The 22417-nt window shown below is 37.5% G+C and overlaps 2 protein-coding genes and 1 pseudogene across 3 annotated transcripts in view; all 3 read left to right on the forward strand.

Annotated features, from left to right (window-relative positions):
• LOC109236072 (DNA mismatch repair protein PMS1-like) overlaps positions 1–218 on the forward strand; it is a 5255-nt gene extending 5037 nt beyond the window's left edge. Inside the window, exon 4 of the mRNA XM_019402300.1 lies at positions 141–218. Within this exon, the coding sequence (XP_019257845.1) occupies positions 141–218 (78 nt within the window). The remainder of the gene's footprint in view (positions 1–140) is intronic.
• On the forward strand, positions 5958–10072 carry LOC109226757 (thiamine pyrophosphokinase 2-like). The gene is given in 7 exon segments (XM_019391608.1): positions 5958–6044; positions 6146–6242; positions 6990–7062; positions 8043–8141; positions 9139–9307; positions 9310–9387; positions 9610–10072. Coding segments are annotated over 5 exon segments (510 nt in total). The 5' UTR covers positions 5958–6044; positions 6146–6242; positions 6990–7017; the 3' UTR covers positions 9729–10072.
• On the forward strand, positions 10700–21179 carry LOC109236081 (annotated as a pseudogene). Its single transcript, XR_002069449.1, has 12 exons — positions 10700–11315; positions 11830–12153; positions 13105–14162; positions 14400–14526; positions 14571–14745; positions 14854–14917; positions 15940–16016; positions 16182–16247; positions 17718–17783; positions 18706–18809; positions 19147–19328; positions 20812–21179. The product of XR_002069449.1 is annotated as a DNA mismatch repair protein PMS1-like (transcript).

Raw genomic sequence — 22417 nt, forward strand, 5'->3', positions numbered from 1 at the left:
TGACCTCTCTGTAGTAAAGTAATTAGTCTATCATTTGAGTTTGGTTTTTGAATGTTGCTTATGTGATTTGAATTGGATGATCTCTCTCTCTCTCTCTCTCTCTCTCTCTTTCTTGTTTTCATTTTTCTTTGGTTGGCCAGCATGTTGTAGACGAGAAGTATAATTTTGAGCGTCTATCACAGTCAACTATCTTAAATCAGCAACCTTTGCTTCGGTGAGGGTCTTCATTCTCCTGCTATGTGTTTTGTGTAAGATTGTTTTTAAGTTCATAATGGATCAAGATAGATGCAATCCCTCCAACACAATAGTAGCTGGAAAATGATGTGTTTTTATTAAGCTAAATCTATGCTGATGTTACTTTACTCGACCAAAAGAATAAAGGGATTACCTTCTCTTTATCCTTCTCAATAAGTCATTTTGCACGATAAAAAGAGCAGCATAAATTTTAAAAGCAGGGACTGGGAGAAGACTTTATTTTTGTCCCTTGTGTTTTGTTTCTTTAATTGCTTCGAATGGGATTTGAGCTACTTTTACTCGAAGCGACTAAACAAGTTTACATGTCAAATCATATCTTGATGCTTCAATCTTAAAGTAGTAACTTATTATCTGGTTTGAGTTGGTGCTGGATTTGGTGAATGATTTTGTGATTATCTCTGCTTTTATCTTTCACCCGTAATGTGGGAAGTCATTAGATGTTGAAACTTGGAACAACTAGTGGATTAATCAAAATATTCTCTTCTTGGTGTCATGGCTAGATAATCTGAAAAGTAAGATCAGTAGGCCCGTATGGTTGATGTATGTCATAAGTTGGCTCATGCAGATGCTAGGTCAAAGTTATAATCCTCGTAATTCATCTTTTCCATATTTCATGCTAAAGATGATAAATTAGCATTTATGTTGGCCTCCAAAATTGAGTTCATATCCCTCAACTACATTGACATTCTCCGACTTGAAAATTTTGGACATTTCTCACAAATATGCCCCCTCCCCAAAGAAGGGAGTCCCAAGACTCTGTCTCTTTTATGAAGATATGGCCCTTGTAACTAACTCAACCCAAAAGCTAACTCATGAGGGGAGGATTGTCGAAGACCACAACCCAGTGTTAAAAAAAACGTCCGCTTCCTCGCTTTAAGCGAGAAGCGAAGCGGAGCGATCGGTTGGTCGCTACCCCAACTAAAAGCGGCTCAGGTACAGAAAAGCGACCGCTTCTCTCTAAAAAGCGAGAAGCGGTGAAGCAGTCGGGAGCGGAAGAAGCGATCGCTTCTTGAATTAAAAGGCCCAAACGAGTCTTTTTCCGTTAAAAGACCCAAATCATTGAGTCTTCTGTTTTAGGCACTTCTTCAGCAACAAACTAGGGTTCTAAACCAGCCTTTTCTTCCTAAAAAACCAGCGATTTCTTCCTCACATGAAGCAACGATTTGTTCAAGCAAACTAAGGTTCTTCTTCTTCTTCAACAACATTACAACAACAGCTTTCAAGTTTCAACAGGTATGTTTTTATTTTTATTCTTCTTCTTCTTTTTCTTTTTCTTTCTAAACGTCCAAAAAGTGCCGAAATGCTGGCGAATTTTTTTCAGAAAAATTCTGCCTCGTTTCTGCCCAAATTCTGCCCAATTAAAATTCCGCTTCACTTCAAAAAGCGGGCGCTTCGCTTCTCACTTTTCGTGAAATGGGGGTTGTCGCTTTTCCTCGCTTCACGCTATTTTTAACACTGCCACAACCCATTCCCTCAACCATTGTAAGACTTAACACTCCCCCACACGCTCAGAACTCGACTGCAGGGTGAATTGGGGCCCAAGATTGAGAAACACAACAACAGGGACCGATGGGTCTAGCTTTGTTACCTTGTGATAATATGGCCCTTGGGCTAACTCACGAGGGAAGGATTGCCCAAGACCATATAAGGAGATCACAACCCATTCTCTCAACCAATGTGGGACGTAACAGCACTGTACTGGTGCAAGTTCTGGAATTGACATGCTACTCCATTTGACATGTTGATCTATTGAGAGTCATGCAATCTGTTCGGAATATTGCAGGTGAAATTACATGTTTATAAGTTATTTATGCATGATGACTAGTTGCTCTGATTGTTGAACCTTTATCGTTCTCCTATATCATCTGTTTTGTCCTGGTAGCAGGGATGGGTTATGGGTTGTAATTAATATCAGTTATCTTTGAAGGTGTGATGCTATATTCTATAGTAGAATTGTTGTGGATTGGAGCTGCTGTAAGTTGTAATATCTCTTCTCTGCATCCCTCGAGAACTTTTTATTCCTGGCTCCAAATGTAATTCTTTCTTTCTTGAATCTAGGCCCTTGAAGATGGATGTCACGACCCAAAATCCACTAATGGTCGTGATGGCGCCGGACACTGCTGTCAGGCAAGCCAACCAAGTTACTTAATCAAATTCTCGTTTTAATACTTCTGAAATCTATGATTTTCCTTCAAGTTTAACAATATTAAAGAATATAGTCTCAAATCAAATTTAAATGATAAGCAGTTAATACAATACTTCAAACTATCCCAGAACCCGTTGTCACAAGTGCATGAGCATCTACTGATAAGGAAGTAAAATACGACATCCGTCCGGAATACAATGGACAGGAAATAAATACAATGTACTGAAGAGGGCTATACTAGCTACGGGCCGCCTCGAATAGTGCAACTCACCTAGCCCCAAATCATCCGTGCTGCTACGCCCAGTGGGCTGCTAGAAATAAATATACCTGTGCAACAAAAATGCACAGAAGTGTAGTATGAGTACGTAAACAACGTGTACTCAATGAGTATCCCGCCTAATCTCGAAGAAGTAGAGACGAGATGGTCAACTTCGACACTTACTAGAGGTCAATTGGCAATATACTAATAATGTGAGGAAATCATGGATTTATATAGCAGTTCTAATTCACGAAGCCATAAAACCAGTGAACACCTTTAACAAATAATAGAGGATCTTCAAGATATACTTTTTATTATCTTATCAATTTATATCAAGCCATGAAAGGAAATATCAACATTTAAAATTCTCAGGAAACAATATATACATCATGCGCAAATCACACCGAGGTCGACGACCCGCTCCAACGAAAAGGTAAACTGTACACTACAGAGGGTCGAACGGCGCGAACCATAGATGCATCTATTTAATCTGCCGAGGCGTTCGGCCCGTTCCATAAATAAACACATACCCTGCTCGCGAATCATGCATGCGACGCAGGTACACATAGAGATACATGCTCAATCAGTCAATTAAGAACTTATAGGGAATATTTACCCAAATAAAACAATTTCTCTTTTTAACAATTCAGGAAAAATGATGTTTAATCTCCTTTTAAATTAATTTACTAATCCAAGGTGATTCAAGCAATTCAAACTATCAATGGGTTCATAAATAATCCAAGTATAACATGCTTTTGGGCCCTAACTACCCGGACAATAGCATAATAGCAGCTACGCACGGACTCTCGTCACCTCGTGCGTACGTAGCCCCCGCAAATAGGAGCACATAGTCAATTATTTCACCTATGGGGACAATTCCCTCTTACAAGGTTAGAAAGGAGACTCACCTTGCTCCGAAGATCCATAACCGGCAATCCACACCCTTCCGGGGACTCCAATTGATGCACCATGCTCCAAAACTAGCCAACGGTTACGCAAATCCATTAATTTATGCTCAATTATTCATTACAAACTAATTTATAGCAATTCCTAACTCCGATCGAAAAGTTGACCCAAAACACCCTCGGGCCCATGTGCCCGGAATCCGAAATTTTTCGAAGATAAAGATTACCCATGACCTTAGGAACTCAAATATATAATTTTCTCTCAATTCCATACTCAAAATCGTGGCTAAATTCCAAAATTACAAATTTTCTAGGTTTTCCACCAAAACCTCAAATTTATACAATTTTCCAAGTCTAAATCCATATATAAACCTTGTATTTAACTCCGAGCTAGCATAAATTACTTACCTCATGACAAGTGACGAAAATGGCACCTCAATGCTGCTCCCCATCGACTCCAATGGAAGAAAAATGGGGTTCAAATGAACTAAACCCCGAACTTAAAAGACCTCACTGCTTCAGCTGATTCCGCACCTGCGGTTCCTTGGCCGCTTCTGCGGTTCCGCAGGTGCGGTTAAAATGCCGCATCTGCGGACTTCCCTGAGTCACCCCTTTCTCGCTTCTGCGACTTGCCACCCGCAGATGCGGTCCCGCTTCTGCGGAACTTTGACCGCATCTGCGGTCCTCTCCAAGATATTCCCATCCGCTTCTGCGACCCTTTCTCCGCAGATGCGGTTCCGCTTCTGCGGTACATTGACCGCATCTGCGGTCCTCAATCCTTAGACCAAAACCCGCTTCTGCGGCTCCCTGTCCGCTTCTGCGGTGCCGCTTTGTCACGACCCAAACCGAAGGGCCGCGACGGGCACCCGGTGCCTTACTCAACCAAGTACCAACGTAACATATCTTTCTTATCATACTATCATGGGTAAATGAGCTAGAAAACCCTTCATGAGATAACAAGAATAAAACATAAGGGAATACTTAACATATGATGACCCAGCATGATATACAAACTTATACATGTGACATACGGGCCTATAAGGCCGACATGACCATTTGTAAACTCAAAACATAGGCCGACAAGGCCATACAAGTATCCATACACCTGACATCTGTCTACAAGCCTCTAAGAGTACATAAAATCATAAAGGCCGGGACAGGCCCCGCTATACCAATCAATACATATCCAAAGCATACTGACCAAATAGGCAACTCCGGAGCAAGTGGAGTACACCAACACCTTCGCTGAGCTGATAGCCTACTAGGAGGAATGTCAACCTGTCTATCGGGACCTGCGGGCATGAAACGCAGCGTCCCCAGGCAAAAGGGACGTCAGTACCAATAAAGTACCGAGTATGTAAGGCAGGAAAGCATAAATAAGAACAGTAATGTAAAGAGAGATAGAGGAGATACAACCTGTAACATCTGAGTGCCTCTGGGGGCTACTGACATGAAATGCATAATACATATATATACATAAGCTTTTAAAAACATACGCCTCTGTGGGCATCATCATCATCATATCATACCCGGCCTCAAAGAGGACTCGGTAAAAACGTACCCGGCCACGTGGAGCTCGGTAACCCAACTGATCAGTGGTTGCACAATAGGTGCCATACCCGGCCGACTATAGCGCGGCTCGGTAGAGTAACGTAGATACATATATAATGCATGCTGGACTCATGGATCACGTTCTAAACCTTTTGGAGTGACATAAGGTCATTGCACCATCGATTAACATTATGGACATCATACCATCAATATGAACTTCACTAGGACTCAAGGATCATATATGCTTTCTTGGAATAACTTTGTAAGGAAAGAATAACATGGACAACCTTAGTTGCTAGGAGTACATTCATTATGAAATAGCGTATCGTTTATGTTCGTTTCACTTTAGATCATGCCAAAAGAATGAAGGAAGAGCCTTAACATACCTTGTATATTCTTCCCAACCTCAAGCTACGCAATTTCACGGCTCCTTAGTCTACAATAAGAGAAATGACACTCTCGTTATCGTTTAAGCGTCGTAACTATTATGTATCAACCACAATCTATTTCCCAATGAAATGGACAGCACCTCCCCTATATATATGACTGCACACTAGTCAAAACAATCACAAACAGCCCAACATACCCCTATCACTTCATACACAACACGACAACCATAATAGTGTCAAACAATCCGAAATGTTACGATGAACGACCAACAAACAACCTTGCCATTATGTGGTGTTTCTCCACACCCTTCCTCATATCAACTCCATAAAAACAGTAGTAAAAGAGACAACCCAATACCAACACGAAACAGCCCAAAAACAGTCCCACAAGTTCATCAACTCAAACATAATTTTTCGGTTACTTAACACGTTTCGACTTGTCTTTNATCTTCCTACCGACAACGGACCTGCTCTAACGTATGCGCTTGTTATCCTTAACCAACGCCTCCCTCGATTCACTCCTTTGCTCTGGGAGCACAGTAATGGCCCCTGCGCCTTCCTTTTTTCAACCTTTTTTGAAGTTCTCTAGTGCCTTGTAATTTCCCTGAAAATGGTGGCATATGTTTGTTGTTTAGAGCAGCACAGGTTCATGTTTGGGCTGACGGTGGAGCGAATAGGGTGTTTGATGAATTGCCCCGCTTTTTTCCTCGTGACTATCCTTCTGATATTCGTAAGAGGTGATTCTGAATTCATTTACCAATTGCTCTTGTTACTGATTATACGTAGCAGCTTGTTGCTGGTTCATTCTTCAATCTCTAAACTTGTTTGCAAATTGGCAAAATAATAAGGAATAAAACCACAGGCGGAGCCAGGATTTCAAGCTTATGAGTTTGAGATTCTTATCGTTTCAAGTTACGGGGTTTAAATTAATAATTTATACATATTCAATTTTTTAGACAAATACCGGATTAGAACCAAAGCTACTGGGTTCGACCGGACCCTCTCCCGACACTCTAGCTCCGCTTCTGAATAAAACCGGAGTTTTTATAGGGCGAAGTATTTACTTTTTTCCACCATTTCGATAAAAGAAAAATCTACTTTTAAAAAAAAATAGTATATATTAGTAGCTTTGAACTCTGTGAATTTGTTTAAGTTTGCTACACTCCCCTCACGTGGGCCTTGGTATTTTTTTTCTTGGACCAGAATGTGCAAAAGGAAACTAAAACTTGGATTTTTGCTGGAGGAAAGAATAAGTTAATAAGTTACTATTTGAAAATTTTCATGCCATATTAGTAGTCCAAGCATAGGACAAATACTGATATTCAAGTTTGAGCTGTAAGTGAGTAAAAACACATGCAGACAATATGTAAAAGCATCGGGATTTCTCTTTTTCTTTTTGGGCTAAAACACAATTTCTTAATATTTGGAAATTTTTATTTTGTGGTCTTAGATTAAATTTGAGTGAACCATGATTTTTTTTGCAGGTACAAGCCATATGCTATAAAAGGAGATATGGATTCAATCAGAACCGATGTTCTTGACTTTTATAGAGGCCTGGTAAGCTAGAGTTTGCTTGTGATGGTTCTATAGTTTTTAGCAAATCATTTTCCAATAAATTTTAAAAGCATCCACTTTTTTATATTTGTGAAGGGATAAGTGTAAGAGAACATCTAGTTTTGGAGAATAACTAATTTGCCTTAAAAGACAAAATATTTAGTGTTGAAATGAAATGGAACCTGAATGGTGCGGCAGAATAGATACATTGGATTGATGTAGCCGATCTCAATTAATTTGGATTGAGGCAGTCCTGATTGATCTATACTTACAAGTCTCCCTTACTTAGTATGATTTATCCTACTTTGAATTGAATCATCATTTTGTGTTAAATGCCGACCTCCAGGGACGTCAACCTTCAAAGAATTTGGTGTTTGACCTTACCAAAAGAATCTGGTGTTTGAACCCTTGGCTTTATAGAACCTTTGTAGTGGATCTTCTTTGATATGCAATGGAGTGGAGCTCCATGTGACAGTTTACTAGTGTATGGTGTGTTAAGAGCTTCCCTGTCTTTCACCTTATCCGAGAATGAGAAATTTTTTTACAGTACAGTTGAGCTGTGCAAATATATTCTTGAGTCTGGAAGAGAGGCCCACCTTGTTAAAACCTTGTGGTTTCCAAATATATTGTTGAGTTCAAGTTTTTGCCCTGTGTACGAGCAGTTACCACACTTTTACTTGCTAGTTTTTGTGTAAAGATCAAGAGAATAATATCTGGTCTTGTTTAAATTCTTTCTAATGTAGTACGTAATTAAACTTGTGCATTTTTTCATTTTCAAACATGTTAGTGAGGATTCTTAGCTACCTAACTACATGTGTGTATCATTTCAGTTACTAGATAGTTATTACACTTTTGGATATAATTAGCAATGTGGCTCAAGATCGTTCTTTGCCGTCTTGTTCTTGTGCAATATGTTTGTGCAGTTCACTACAAAGCATGGTTAGAACCATATTTTGAGGATGTATAGCTTGGTGACTTTGCAGGGGACCAAGATAATTGATGAATCTCATGATCAAGATACCACAGATCTTCATAAATGTGTTGCATATATTCGTGAATTACTAAACCCGGAACATCCAAATGTAAGTGAAGCTTTTTAACATAACTCTGGAAATTTTTACCCTTTTCCATGTTTATCAATATGCTATATTCTAGTTTATATCCATTAAAAATATTTTTACACTAAATAGTTGCTCAAACTATATCTGCATCTTTTTGCTGTGGGATATTTGTACTCTAGTTATTTCTTATTTATGATTATTGCTAATAATAGGATATTATTCATTTAGAATAGATATTTGAAATAAAATAATTCATTAGAAAATCTTTCACATGGTGGATCAGATGTATTGCTTATTCGTCATTTATTCAATTTGGGTTGGTATAAGCTTCATTTACTCATTCCTTAAAAATGAAACTGAAACTAGTTACCAGGGACACCATTGCATGCACAATCTTCAAGAAAGTGAGGATATAAAGTGGCAGGGTGAAGTAATCATCAATAAATTCTATAAAACCATTTTAACCTCGTCCTTGTTCTCACTAGTAGGGTATGTTGTAAGGTTATTATGGAAAAAAATGTGATGTGCCTTTTCATGTATAGTGGAAGTTTTCTACTTGTAAGCATAATTGGTCCAACTTCTATTACTTTTGCTAAAAAATTATAGTAAAGGTTTTGTAGCCAATTGAACAATTAATTAATTAACATCTCTACCACCACCTAAAGTTGCTGGATCAAACTAAAAGTTGACAAATGATAAATATTTCACAGGATGGCGAAGTATAAAGTGGTATTAAAAGGAACACTATATTTGTTATTGTCTTTTTATGATTACTATTATTATTATTTTGAGTGGATCTACTGATATTAGAGAAAAGCCACTATTATAAAGATCACAAATCTGATGCAATATTACAACTCCAACATAGTAAGATGATAATTACAAGCACACACAGGGAGAGCCAAAATACAATTTAGCATAATCTCAGAGCAATTAGAAGATTATAGGACCCCATTACTGGAAAAAATGTCGTAATGTAGTTTCAGTGGGATTGACTTGTATCTGCGTGTAATTACAGTTGTGTATTCTAGCCACCGGAGCACTTGGTGGAAGGTTTGACCGTGAGATAGGAAATATTAATGTCATATGCCGTTTCCCGTCCATGCCAATTATTCTTCTCTCTGATGACTGCCTCATCCAACTTCTTCCGAGTACACATCATCACAAGATTCATATCTAGTACTCTGTTGAGGGCCACATTGTGGACTCATACCCATTGGAACGGCTGCTGGGAGAACCACAACCACAGGTCTCAAATGGAATTTGGGTGAACAGCTCCATCTACTCTTTCCTTATTAACTTTTAATATGGTAGTTTAGACTCAACCTGCCTCAATTTGTTATAGGCTGATGCTTTATGTACTGCATATCTCTATTTGTTTTTGGTTCAATACAAGAAGGATAAATTTCTCTCCAGATTTGATGCCATCATACTGGTGGTATCTACTTTTTCTACTAGACGGACTTATGTTCACTTGACTTTATTTCAGACACGACAGAAATGAGGTTTGGTGGTTTAGTCAGTACATCTAATATCGTGAAAGAGAACGTAGTAACAGTGCAATCTGAATCTGACCTCCTATGGATGATTTCTATGAAAAAAGAATGAAGGATGCAGCTTGTAGATGACACAAATGAAGAGTCAAATTTTGCTAGATGAATCGTGGGTGCTGACCTCCATTTTCTGTTCAATTCTTTCCAGATAAAGAAGTTTCACAGAGTTTGAAAATTGTTGAGGTTCTTATTTCTTTTTTGGAATACAGTATCTCTCCAGTCCGATTGTGTGCTGGCACACAGCAGATTTCTTTGGCGTCAAGTGCCTGTGTTGCAGTAGTATTGGGGAAACAAACAACACGGGGTCTTATGAGTAAAGAGTACTTAACTTTGATTATCAACTTCTGTTTATGTGCTTGATTCATTACACGCATTTGGTCCAACAGTTCTCTAATAATCTTTTGTATACATAACTCTTTTACCATTATAATGAAACATGGAGAAGTATATTTTTTATTTTGCGGTGATACGCTGACATGTCTACAGTTGGTAAATACGGAAGATTGCAATATAAATGAGAGAAAGGGTTTGCTCGTTCAATTGCTCATAGAAAGGGATCGTTTGAAAATTGTTCCTAATGGTGTTTAGTTGCCGGGCACCCACAAATCAGCATGCTTAAGAGGAACTACTAAATATTTGCTACTTAAAAATTAGAATGACCAGAAGATAGTAGACAATTTCGTTTTAGAAAATGTAATGGTGAAGAATCATGTCCGAATCTGATTCCGTAAAAGGTAGAGTGCCAGCTCGTGTCTCTCTTTAAGGTGCGTAAATCAAGCATTTTAACCGAGTGACAAGTTGATACAAACTTTGCTACTCCTTTGAACTTTACTACTTTACTATAGTTCTAAAATTAAGTGAAAATATATAGCTTGCACTTGAAACACAACTATGTTTAATATACGAAGACACCAAAGTCCATATATCGAGTAATGAATAATAATCTACTACTCGTGAAATAATAACAGTTGATATCGCGATTCAGTAGAGGAATGAACAATGAAAAAGAAAAAGGATTATTTTTTCCAACTTTCAGTTCCAAGTTAAAAATTCAACTAAAAAAAATATGATGGCGTCGCCCGGACTTGAACCGTAGAACTTCAGTGTGTAAGACAGACTGACTTCATAACCAACTACACCACGACACCGTTGCATCACCTCATTTCGATATGTTTTATATCTCCGATAGGTTCTCTTTTGGCGGCAAATAAGTGATTTTCTGAACAGTAATCAAATTGAAACCATAGGGTTTTGTTGCTTGGTTTGATTTCTGGTCCTTGAAGCTCCTCTACTCAATAATCAGTTAAAAGCTTAAAAAATTGCAGATATGCATCCCTAAGTTCTCAGCATGAAGTCGATTTGATACTTTACAAGTACCGGCATTGCCCTGTAATTGAGCGCCATTGAAATGCACGGAGGACCAGCAGCTTCACCGTCGACTATAAAGCCCATAAACAAGGGCGTCGTGCATAGAATTTGTGCTGGTCAAGTTATTTTGGACCTTTCCTCCGCCGTCAAGGAGTTGGTTGAAAACAGCTTGGATGCCGGCGCCACCAGCATCGAGGTTTCGCTCAAAGACTATGGCACTGAATCCTTCCAGGTTATCGACAACGGTTGTGGCATCTCGCCTCACAATTTCAAGGTCTCTTTTTGCCGTTCTATTTTCTGCTCTTGTCCTAAATTTTTGTCACTCTCTCTTCCATTTGCTTGTTATTTGTGAATAAGCCAGTAAAATTGTGTTTTGTGTGTGTGCGTGTGAGTGTGTGTGTGTATTATGCATACAGACACCCACACTTATGCGGTTATGCCTGTATATGTGTAGGCTTTCTCCATACTACTATCTATTTTCAATCAATTTGTGTCTTGTGTGTGTTTTGTGTCTTTATGTATATGTGTCATGTGTGTGTTTTGTGTGTGTTTATGTAGATGTGTGTGCCAGTGTGTGTAATTGTGTATATATATGTGTGGTGTTTCCTTATGTATCACATTTAAACTCTATTTTCAATCAAGGTTGTCTCTTGTCCTCTGTAGCTCCCTTGCTGCTGGTTTTCACTGTTTGTTAATATTTCTTAGTTTGTGCTGATTAAGTGCACTGGCTGTCGTGTTCATTGAGAATTCGTCTAATGGTACAAAGTGGTGTGTGTTTGGTTTTGAAGGTACTGACGCTAAAACATCATACCTCAAAACTATCAGATTTTCCTGATCTTCAGTCATTAGCGACTTTTGGATTTAGAGGGGAGGCATTGAGTTCACTTTGTGCTTTAGGGGATTTGATGGTTGAAACAAGAACAAAGAATGAGCAAGTGGCGACACACTTGACTTTTGATCGTTCGGGCCTTCTGATAGCTGAAAGGAACACAGCTCGCCAAGTTGGTACCACTGTCACTGTTAAGAAGTTGTTCTCCACTTTACCAGTGCGAAGTAAAGAGTTTCACCGCAACATCCGAAAGGAATATGGAAAGCTTATTACATTGCTGAATGTATGATGCCTTTAATCTGCATTATCTACTTGCCTTTGGCTACTGATTTCCTAGGAAGAATTTAATTGTAATTCAACTAAATAATTGAAGATCAAAATTTCAACTGGTGCCTTCAAAACTGTAGGACAGTTCGTGATGGTATAATTCGATTCAGTTCAAGTTGGTTCTGACTTCAAGCTCCAAACTTTTATGTGTTACAGTAGCACTCCTGTCTTTGACATTTTGGCTGACATTGATTTTTAAACTTAGAAATTTGTTGAACATACTTATTTCAACCAAAAAAGGAAAAAAAAAAAGTTAAAAGAAGAGAATTTCTTAACTATATTGAAAATATATTATTAATCATTCTATTTGAGGTATCTCGATAATGAATAATTATCTAACTGACACCGTATTGAAGATGAATTTGTATATTAGCAGTTGTGCTGTGTTTGTGCTGTAGTGTTTTTTGAATATTCTTTATATGTCTGCTAATTCCTTTTATATTCCTCTTTTTCTTCGATCGGAAATGCTTTAAGTAAGTTGGAAATACCTGACTGAATTTGAGTCCCTTTATAAACTCAAATTTTAAGAGGGATGCAACTGTGCAAAATAGAGATCTTCCTTGGAAAATGAGGTTCGTGTCTATATAGAAGATTGGGTGCAATTTGTAGAGAACCATATTTTTGTGTAAGTTCTCTACTTTTTTGGTATACATCGTAAGGGAGATTTTCCCACTTTAATGAAATTGATTTACTTCATCAAAAAAAACCTTTGCTTCTGGCAATTCTAAGTCGCATTTTGCTATAACCTTGGTGACCAAATCATCCATGTTAGCCTTCTTATATAATTTTTTCTTGTCAATATTTGTAATCTTAATAAGAGATTATAGGCATGACATCTGTTGAAGAAGTATTTTTATGCTTTAGTTGTTTAAGTTATTTAATTTTTTTGTCTTTCTTGCACTCTTAGGCCTATGCTCTTATTTCTAAGGGAGTCAGAATAGTTTGCACCAACACAGCTGTAAGAAATGCAAAGTCTGTAGTTCTGAAGACTCAGGGAAGTGGATCCGTGAAAGATAACATCATAACAGTATTTGGTATGAGTACCTTTACTTGTCTGGAGCCTCTTAAAGTATGTACTTCTGATGGTTGCACAGTTGAAGGATTCATTTCTAAGCCTGGTTATGGTAGTGGACGCAATATAGGGGATCGGCAATACTTTTTTGTGAATGGACGGCCAGTAGATATGCCAAAAGTTGGCAAGCTTGTCAATGAGTTGTACAGAGGTGCAAACTCTCGACAATATCCCATTGCAATCATGGACTTCACGATCCCACCCAGAGCATTTGATGTCAATGTAACTCCCGATAAAAGAAAAATATTTCTGTCCGATGAAGGCTCCATATTGCATTCTTTGAGAGAAGCTTTAGAGAAGATATACTCATCAAATCATGCTAGTTATGCTGTGAATAGTTTCCAAGAGGTTTTTGAAGAAAAACATACATCCACTCATTCCCAACTCGAGGCCTTTCAGTTTCAATCCAAGCAATTATTGTCAGATAGAGATGATACTCAGGAAGGCGACTGCATTGGGGAGCTACATAAAGATGGTCACTATCTCAAAAAACCTCTAAAGGAATTAAAAGATACTTCTGTCACGGGCATGTTAAATGATGGAAACAGGTCAACAGAGAAAGACTTCAGTCTTCGATTCCATGGAAAGAAGAAAGACAATCGCAGTTCCAGAAGTCCCTGGAAGGAAGTCGGAGGTCTGATTACTGCTGATGACTCAGCCACTCACCCAGTGATCAAAAGAAAAAGCTGTATCGATATGCACATTATGTGGATTGTTGCAACCATTGTCCAGTCATCACTCACCAAATTTATTACAGTAAATAAGAGAAAGCACGAGAGTATGAGTACTGCATTATCTGAGGTACCTCTCCTGAGAAATAGATTGACTGTATGCCCTTCAGGAGAAGACAGTTATTTGAAGGATACGATATCCTTAAGATCTCCAGATAATCCGTTAGGCTGATAAGTGTGATGAAGTAACCAGTGATAAGTCTGGATCTTCCAAGTTCACAAAGATAGATAGTTTCTTCATCAAGTGAAGCAGTCAAGAACGGACACAGTCTTGATCAAACAAATAATTTAATTCGGCCTGGAAATAGTATACAAAATGGAAAATTTGAGGAGGTAAGAGAGAACTAGTAGATATTTCCTTTCTGAGTTTTTTTAACTATCCTTGCTTTGTTGGATTAGTATTATAGCTGCAACTGGAGACAATTTCAATTCATTCTCTATGCTATTTTTGTTAGTCCTTTTAGTTATACCATTTCATTTTCAGGAGCATGAGGTTCAAATGAACGAGTTATGTGTGACTGAATCGGTGCTTGTTGATTCTACGTTGCAACAATATTCACGATGTGTCAGAAATATGTAGATGCTGTTTCTTTTGAACAGCCTGCTAGTCTGACTTTGGATGCTCCTAAGGCTTCATCTGATTTAAAGATTGTTCGACATTGCAATTTAGTGTGAACGACCTCATATCAAGAAGGAAGCAGAGACTGTCAAGATTGCAACTCCTTAATCGTACATCTCAAGAATGAAACAAAAAGTACCATACAGTAATTCCTTTGGCTTGGGAAAAGAGCTTTTGGTCTTTCAATTAGTTAAAAGAAATTCTTTAATGGCTTCAGTAGGGATTATGCTGCAGCTACCTAGAGCTCACCGAATCAGAAAATGAAGTGGCCAAGGAAAATGCTATGATTGCTCTACCAGTGAGCTGGAAGACTTTTCAAGAAAGAAGATTTTACTAAATGAAGGTCCAAAACTCATCCATTATATTCAAAAGCAAACTGTATTATCATTTTAATCTGCCAATAAGTTTGTTTCCTGTTCTGTCTGAAGGTAAGATTGTTTAGGATCTCATGAGCATTCTTTTCTTTCATCCACACCCCGACCTATTAGACCCACCTCTAACAAAATTTTTCAGTTTTTCTGATTTTGGTTTGCATCTGAATGTTTCAGTTAAATATTCCGTAGTTGGTTTGATTGAGGATATTGTGGCAACTGGGGTGTTCTCACGCTGCATTGTCTTTTCCGGTTCAATAGCACTTAGAAACGCCCCGATTGACATTCTTAGCATTCCTTGGTCCCAAATTGAATAGTCACCTCTTCTTCTGTGTGTCGTAATAATGTCATCTGCTTCTTAAGGTGTCAGTTCAAATCTTTTTCTTTTTTCTTTGTTCGGGTAAGGTACAGTTTATTTACCTTATAAACCCACTTCTTCACTCCGTATGAACTCTGAAGTGCAGTGCTGAACATGTTCCTCATTTAACACTAGATAATACTCATTTCAGCTATTCTTTGTAAAATCAATCCAGTCCAAGGCATGACAGGAGTCACTATTTGCAATTTGGAATTTGTCTGATCTCTTTTTCCTCTCTTTACACCATGAAACCTTCAGTGTTCTGACTTAAATTATTGTAAAGATTTGCTAGTCCATAATAAGTGTTTTTTGTCGTCCTCTCTTGGATATGCTGATATAAACCTACTCTTTTGAACTTCTTAGTATTTGCGGAGCTGTTTTTGTGCTATATATCTGTAAAATGTGAGTTTTATTGCATGCTATTTGGTTGTCATACTTCCAACACTAAATGCGGTAAAGCACTAATTTATTTACATGCAATTGGCAATCATTCCATGTCCGTGTTTACTTTTGTCATTAGTAGTTTCAGCAGAAATGCAGAGTTTTAGTATCAGCATTTGAAAATTCTCAACTTCAAAATTGGTTATGCAGGTGATTGGCAAATTCAATCTTGGATTCATTATAGGCAGGTTGGATGAGGACCTTTTTATTGTTGATCAGGTATATTCGTTGCTTTTGTATACTGACCTCTCTGTAGTAAAGTAAATTAGTCTATCATTTGAGTTTGGTTTTTGAATGTTACTTATGTGATTTGAATTGGATGATTCTCTCTCTCTCTCTCTCTCTCTCTCACTTTTTCATTTTTCTTTGGTTGGTCTAAGCATGGCTGACAGACGAGAAGTTAGAATTTTTGAGCGTCTGTCACAGTCAACTATCTTGAATCAGCAACCTTTGCTTCGGTCAGGGTCTTCATTCTCCTGCTATGTGTTTTGTGTAAGATTGTTTTTAAGTCATAATGGATCAAGATAGATGCAATCCCTCAACACAATAGTAGCTGGAAAATGATGTGTTTTTATTAAGCTAAATCTATACTGATGTTACTTTACTCGACCAAAAGAATAAAGGGATTACCTTCTCTTTTTCCTTCTCAATAAGTCATTTTGCATGATAAAAAGAGCAGCATAAATTTTAAAAGCAGGGATTAGGAGAAGACTTTATTTTTGTCCCTTGTGTTTGGTTTCTTTAATTGCTTCGAATGGGATTTGAGCTACTTTTACTCGAAGCGACTAAACAAGTTTACATGTCAAATCATATCTTGATGCTTCAATCTTAAAGTAGTTACTTGTTATCTGGTTTGAGTTGGTGCATCATTTGGTGAATGATTTTGTGATTATCTCTGCTTTTATCTTTCACCGTAAGGGGGGAGTCATTAGATGTTGAAACTCGGAACAACTAATGGATTAATCAAAATATTCTCTTCTTGGTGTCATGGCTAGATAATCTGAAAAGTAAGATCAGTAGGCCCGTATGGTTGATGTATGTCATAAGTTGGCTCATGCAGATGCTAGGTCAAAGTTATACTCCTCGTAATTCAACTTTTTCCATATTTCATGCTAAAGATGATAAATAAGCATTTATGTTGGCCTCTCAAAATTGAGTACATATCCCTCAACTACATTTACATTCTCCGGCTTGAAAATTTTGGACATTTCTCACAAATATGTCCCCCTCCCCAAAGAAGGGAGTCCCATGTCTCTTTTATGAAGATATGGCCCTTGGAACTAACTCAACCCAAAAGCTAACTCATGAGGGGAGGATTGCCGAAGACCACAACCCATTCCCTCAACCATTGTGAGACTTAACACTCCCCCACACGCTCAGGACTCGATTTCAGTGTGAATTACGGGGCCCAACATTGAGAAACACAACATCAGGGACCGATGGGTCTAGCTCCGTTACCTTGTGATAATATGGCCCTTGGGCTAACTCATGAGGGAAGGATTGCCCAAGACCATATAAGGAGACCACAACCCATTCCCTCAACCAATGTGGGACATAACAGCACTGTACTGGTGCAAGTTCTCGAATTGACATGCTACTCCATTTGACATGTTGATCTATTGAGAGTCATGCAATCTGTTCGGAATATTGCAGGTGAAATTACATGTTTATAAGTTATTTATGCATGATGATTAGTTGCTCTAATTGCTGAACCTTTATCGTTCTCCCATATCATCTGTTTTGTCCTGGCAGCAGGGATGGGTTATGGGTTGTAATTAATATCAGTTATCTTTGAAGGTGTGATGCTATATTCTATAGTAGAATTGTTGTGGATTGGAGCTGCTGTAAGTTGTAATATTTCTTTTCTGCATCCCTCGAGAACTTTTTATTCCTGGCTCCAAATGTAATTCTTTCTTTCTTGAATTTAGGCCCTTGAAGATGGAGTTATCGCCTGAAGAAGAAATAGTTATTTCCATCCACAATGATACTTTCAGGTGATTGAGAATCCTTATTGCTCTTGTTTATGGTGAATTCTTATTGGCATTTCTTTTTATCATTTGGTTGTGTTTCTGCCCGAACGATCTGCAATATGGTTATTCAACTTCTGAGGTTAAGATGACATGATTTCAACCTTTGCATGCTATCCTTAACTTTATCAACCTGTTTGAAAGGTCAAAAGCATGACTACACTGATGCTTAAGCCAATCAGTCAGTTGTCAGGGATAAGCAGTCCTTTACTTTTTAACTTAAATCAGAATAAATAAATATGCCATTTGTTGTTTAATTCTTTTATCTAGTTTGTCACATCACACTCTCTTCTTCATTTGGTTGGTCTAATGTTATGATTATCTTTTCCTCCCATTCTTTGCACCCTAACGCATATTATCTTTTCCTCCCTTTCTTTGCACTCTAACATTTCTCCTGGCAAAAAAATATGAGAGACAAATAAATTTGCTGGAATTTGTGGTGAAGTTCAAAGGGAAATCTATTTGGGGTCTCTCTCTCTCTCTCTCTCTCTCTTTGAGAGAGAGAGAGAGAGAGAGAGAGAGAGAGAGTATTACTGTTTCCCTTTTACCTATTTTCAGATATATCTAATTTGGTGAAGAAACTAAAAAAGAAAAGAAAAAGAAAACATTTCAAATGAGAATAAGAGCAAGAAAAGTCTTTTAGGTTTAAGTCAGATAGAAGTGCCAAAAATTAACAGTTGGAAGGTTCTTTATCTACTTAATCAAATAGAGGTCAACTAAATAAATAGATCTTGTAATATAGCAGCCAAGATGCAGTCCACAGAATCATCTTGGCATCTGGCACTTCTCTGTTTGATAAACTACTAATCATATTAGCTTAAAAACTATTTGGTGCGATATGTCCTCTCTTAGAGTGATGACAATATCATTTCTGTCTTTGGGCTCACAGGAGAAATGGATTTCTATTGGAAGAGGATCTGCATGCTCCTCCAGGGCATCGATTTAAGCTAAAAGCAGTTCCCTTCAGCAAAAATATAACTTTTGGAGTCGCAGGTAATAACTCAGATGCATTCCATACTTGAAGATCTGCAGGACACTGGTCAGTGTTTCATCTTTGTGTTGCAACTTCACAAACGACCACACAAGTTGGCAATCCTTGATAAGATAGCTAAGAAGAGCGTCATAAAAAATAACTAAAGAGAGAACTTCATAATCTGGAATGCGCTTTGCATTACTGGACAAATTTCCCTTTGGTCATTCTATTGGCAGTTGGGCCTGATGTAATCTACAGAATGTAAGGGGGGACAAGTCGTGTTAGCTCCTGCATCTGCTTTATTGCATTAAGAAACTTTGGCTCATCTTTTTTTAAAATACTTTATTGTCCTTGCAGATGTGAAAGAACTCATTTCGATTCTTGCCGATAGTCAGGAAGAATGTTCCATGATGGGTACTTATAAGGATGATACCGCCGATTCACTATGTCCTCCTAGAGTACGTGCAATGTTGGCATCACGTGCCTGCAAATCATCTATTGTTATTGGAGATCCACTTGGGAGAAATGAGATGCAAAAGGTATTTTTGTCCATTTTACCGTACTCTTGAAATTTATGCTCATATCATAGTATCTTTGGTATCATCCTCTCTGCGTTGCACTTCTGCAATTGTCTAGCTTAATATAGAAATATAATCAGTGCACGACCACCAAGTAGTGGAGAAAAGTTTACTGCCCTGAATCAAGTAAAAGTATTCCCATTTATTTGCCTGTTAATTTGTGAATTTTGAGAATGCATGGTCATCAGCTATGTCACAAAAATATTTCCTTCCATCCAGGGCGGATCTATTAAGGGAGGTGGGGGTGCCACACCACCCGCAAACCTCGGTCGAAACTCATATATTCTATGTATATTTAGAAGAAATTGGCTATGTACCACGTGATGGCACCTGGATTAACAAACCTGTTCTAGGTGCCACTGGTAGAGTGCTGTCATTTTGTGTCCAAGTGCCAGAGTTCGGTTCCAATTTGCTTCAAACATATATCTGCTTCAGTTTTAGGCTTTCGGCCTTTGATATTTACATTCAGGTTGTCAGCCTCATACATTTTCATCTTTTATCTTTCTTTATTTTTTAATCTTTTTATTATAAAAAGATTATCTTTTTTCATTTTTTAAACTAAAGAAACAAATTCCTTTTAACAAACACAATTTCAAAACTCAAACTCATATCCTTAAGCATTCGCTTCCCGTACCTTCCCCTTTTCGGAGACCTCTAGATGTACATAGTTGCATTTTTTTTCCTAATCTTCTCTTAATTTCTTTTGGTTGCCTGTCTAATTGAAGAAGAAGAAAAAGCAGAGAATTAGTCAATGCATTGATGTAAATGTTCCTAATGTATTAGCAACATTTACAGTTTGTTAGATAAGATAAAACTAGATCTAATTTCTAAGGTCATTAAAATTGATAATACGTTCTTATCTTTCATGAATGTTATAGTTATTAATTTTAATCCAAACTATTTTGGAAGGAGTGGGATTCTCTTATATTTGTGATATAAGCAATATCATGCAAAGTTGTACTTTACTATAGGTTGTCATAATTATTAATTTTTTTTTGCTTAATCAGTTATTTATATAAGTCAAAAAGATGAATAATTCAAACCGAAACCGGAAATGGATCAAATCGGTTAAATAAATACCTCAGTTGGACCATGTAAATATCAATATGTTTATGTTAGGAAACATTGTGGCACCCGCGGCCTCTAAATCCTGGATCTGCCTCTGCTTCCATTCTTCACCCTTATATTGCTTAACCACTATAAAATGTCTTTTAGAAGGAAAAAAAAAGGTAAAAAAATAATTTTGGCGAAATACTATTTCTAGTTTCGAAGTGTTTGTTTGATAGTTTATGCCAAAAAAGCTTATTTTTTCTCCAAAACTCTGAAAAACATTTCATATTTCTGAAAACTTGCTTGAGAACAGCTATCAGGAGTTTTTGGCCAAAAATTGTTCTTCTTCCCTCTGGTTGCTTCATGACCCGAGATATAAAATTCATTGTTTCAGATACTTGACAATCTATCACGACTCAAGTCTCCGTGGAATTGTCCACATGGTAGACCAACAATGCGTCACTTGGTTGATCTGAGGACTGTACATAAAAGAATAGAAGCGGATGAGAATGAGACCGCCTTATAAACTCCAGTTGGTAACACAGCAACCAAACTGAAGCGGGTACTTCTTTCTGTAAATTATTGGAAACCTGTAAATCAAGGCTGCATTTTGCCTAGAATAGAATTATCAAAATCTCGAGGAATTAATTGAGAACGCAGAAAGGGGTCTTTTGCTTTCCATCTACTCCGTTTTATACATTCCTTTTTTCGTTTTTGTTTAAAGAACGATCTTTATTACTTACCTTTCTTGCAAACACTTTATCTTGTTCCTTCAACGGTGTTTATTTCTTTGTTTGTTCAATTTTCTCCATTTCCACAATGAGCAGGAGGTTTAATTAACTGATTGGGTGGATTCTCAAGTTACACTTCCTTGAAATGCGCAAGTATGGAAGGCTGAAATACTGTGCCAACAATTGCTTGCCAGAAAGAGAATTTATTGTGTCAACAGTCAGATGAAGAGTCAATGAACCAAAGCCTCAATCTCAAATTAATTAAAATCTGATAAGAAACTTAGCTCAAAGTAATAATATAAAACAAGAAAATAGACAAGAATGTAGGGAGCAGGAGATGAGAGATTCTTATTCAAGTATGTACAATGTGATGCCGAAACCCTCTATTTATAGGATGATATCTAGGTAATAAAAAGGGATGTCATGGTAACTTTTGAGATAATGGGGAAAGATGATGGAGGAGGTTATGGAGGTGTGGGAGTTACAACTATAATGGTAATAAGTAGTGCGGGGTTAATAAAGAAGATTAGTGGGAGTAACTTCTTTAGGAGTTATAGACATCCACTACATAACATAGTATTTCATAACACTCCCCCTTGGATGTCTATAGATAATGTGCCTCGTTAAAACATTACTTAACCCGTGGGAAAAAATCTTAGTGAAGGAAAAAGAGTACACATATCTTGTAATACGCATAACTTGCTGCCTCATTAAAAACCTTGCCCGGAAAATCCAGTGGGATAAAACTTTAGCTAAGGGAAAAAGAATACAATGCGTATTTGTCTCCCCTTGATGAGAATATCACTTTATTTTTCGGAGGCGACGAATTCCAAGCTTGTATAACAACTTCTCTAATATTGAGATCGACAATGCCTTGTGAAGAAGTTTGTCAAATTATCACTTGAACAAATTTGTTGAACAATGATCATGTCTGAAATAGAACTTTGGTGAAATATGCTTTATTTTGTCTCCGTCGATAGTCCTTTCAATTGAGCTATGCATGCAGTATCGTCTTCAATGTAATTGAAATCTTGTTGAATATCATAATATGGCATTACCCTCACAGACAAATAGATTATTTGAACAAATAACTATGCCCTGCATTTGTATAACCAACAAAACCTTGACAATATTTGTTAGAATAAATAAATTTATATCAAGGATTCCTTTTGCAATATAACACTAATTGTATTTCAATATCTCCACATAGGAGTAAAACTTTATCTCGCTAGCATATTGTTATACTCATGGTTATAGCAAGATACATTA

The sequence above is a fragment of the Nicotiana attenuata genome, chromosome 1 (genome assembly GCF_001879085.1).
Source record: "Nicotiana attenuata strain UT chromosome 1, NIATTr2, whole genome shotgun sequence".
In the NCBI taxonomy this organism is placed as follows: Eukaryota; Viridiplantae; Streptophyta; class Magnoliopsida; order Solanales; family Solanaceae; genus Nicotiana; species Nicotiana attenuata.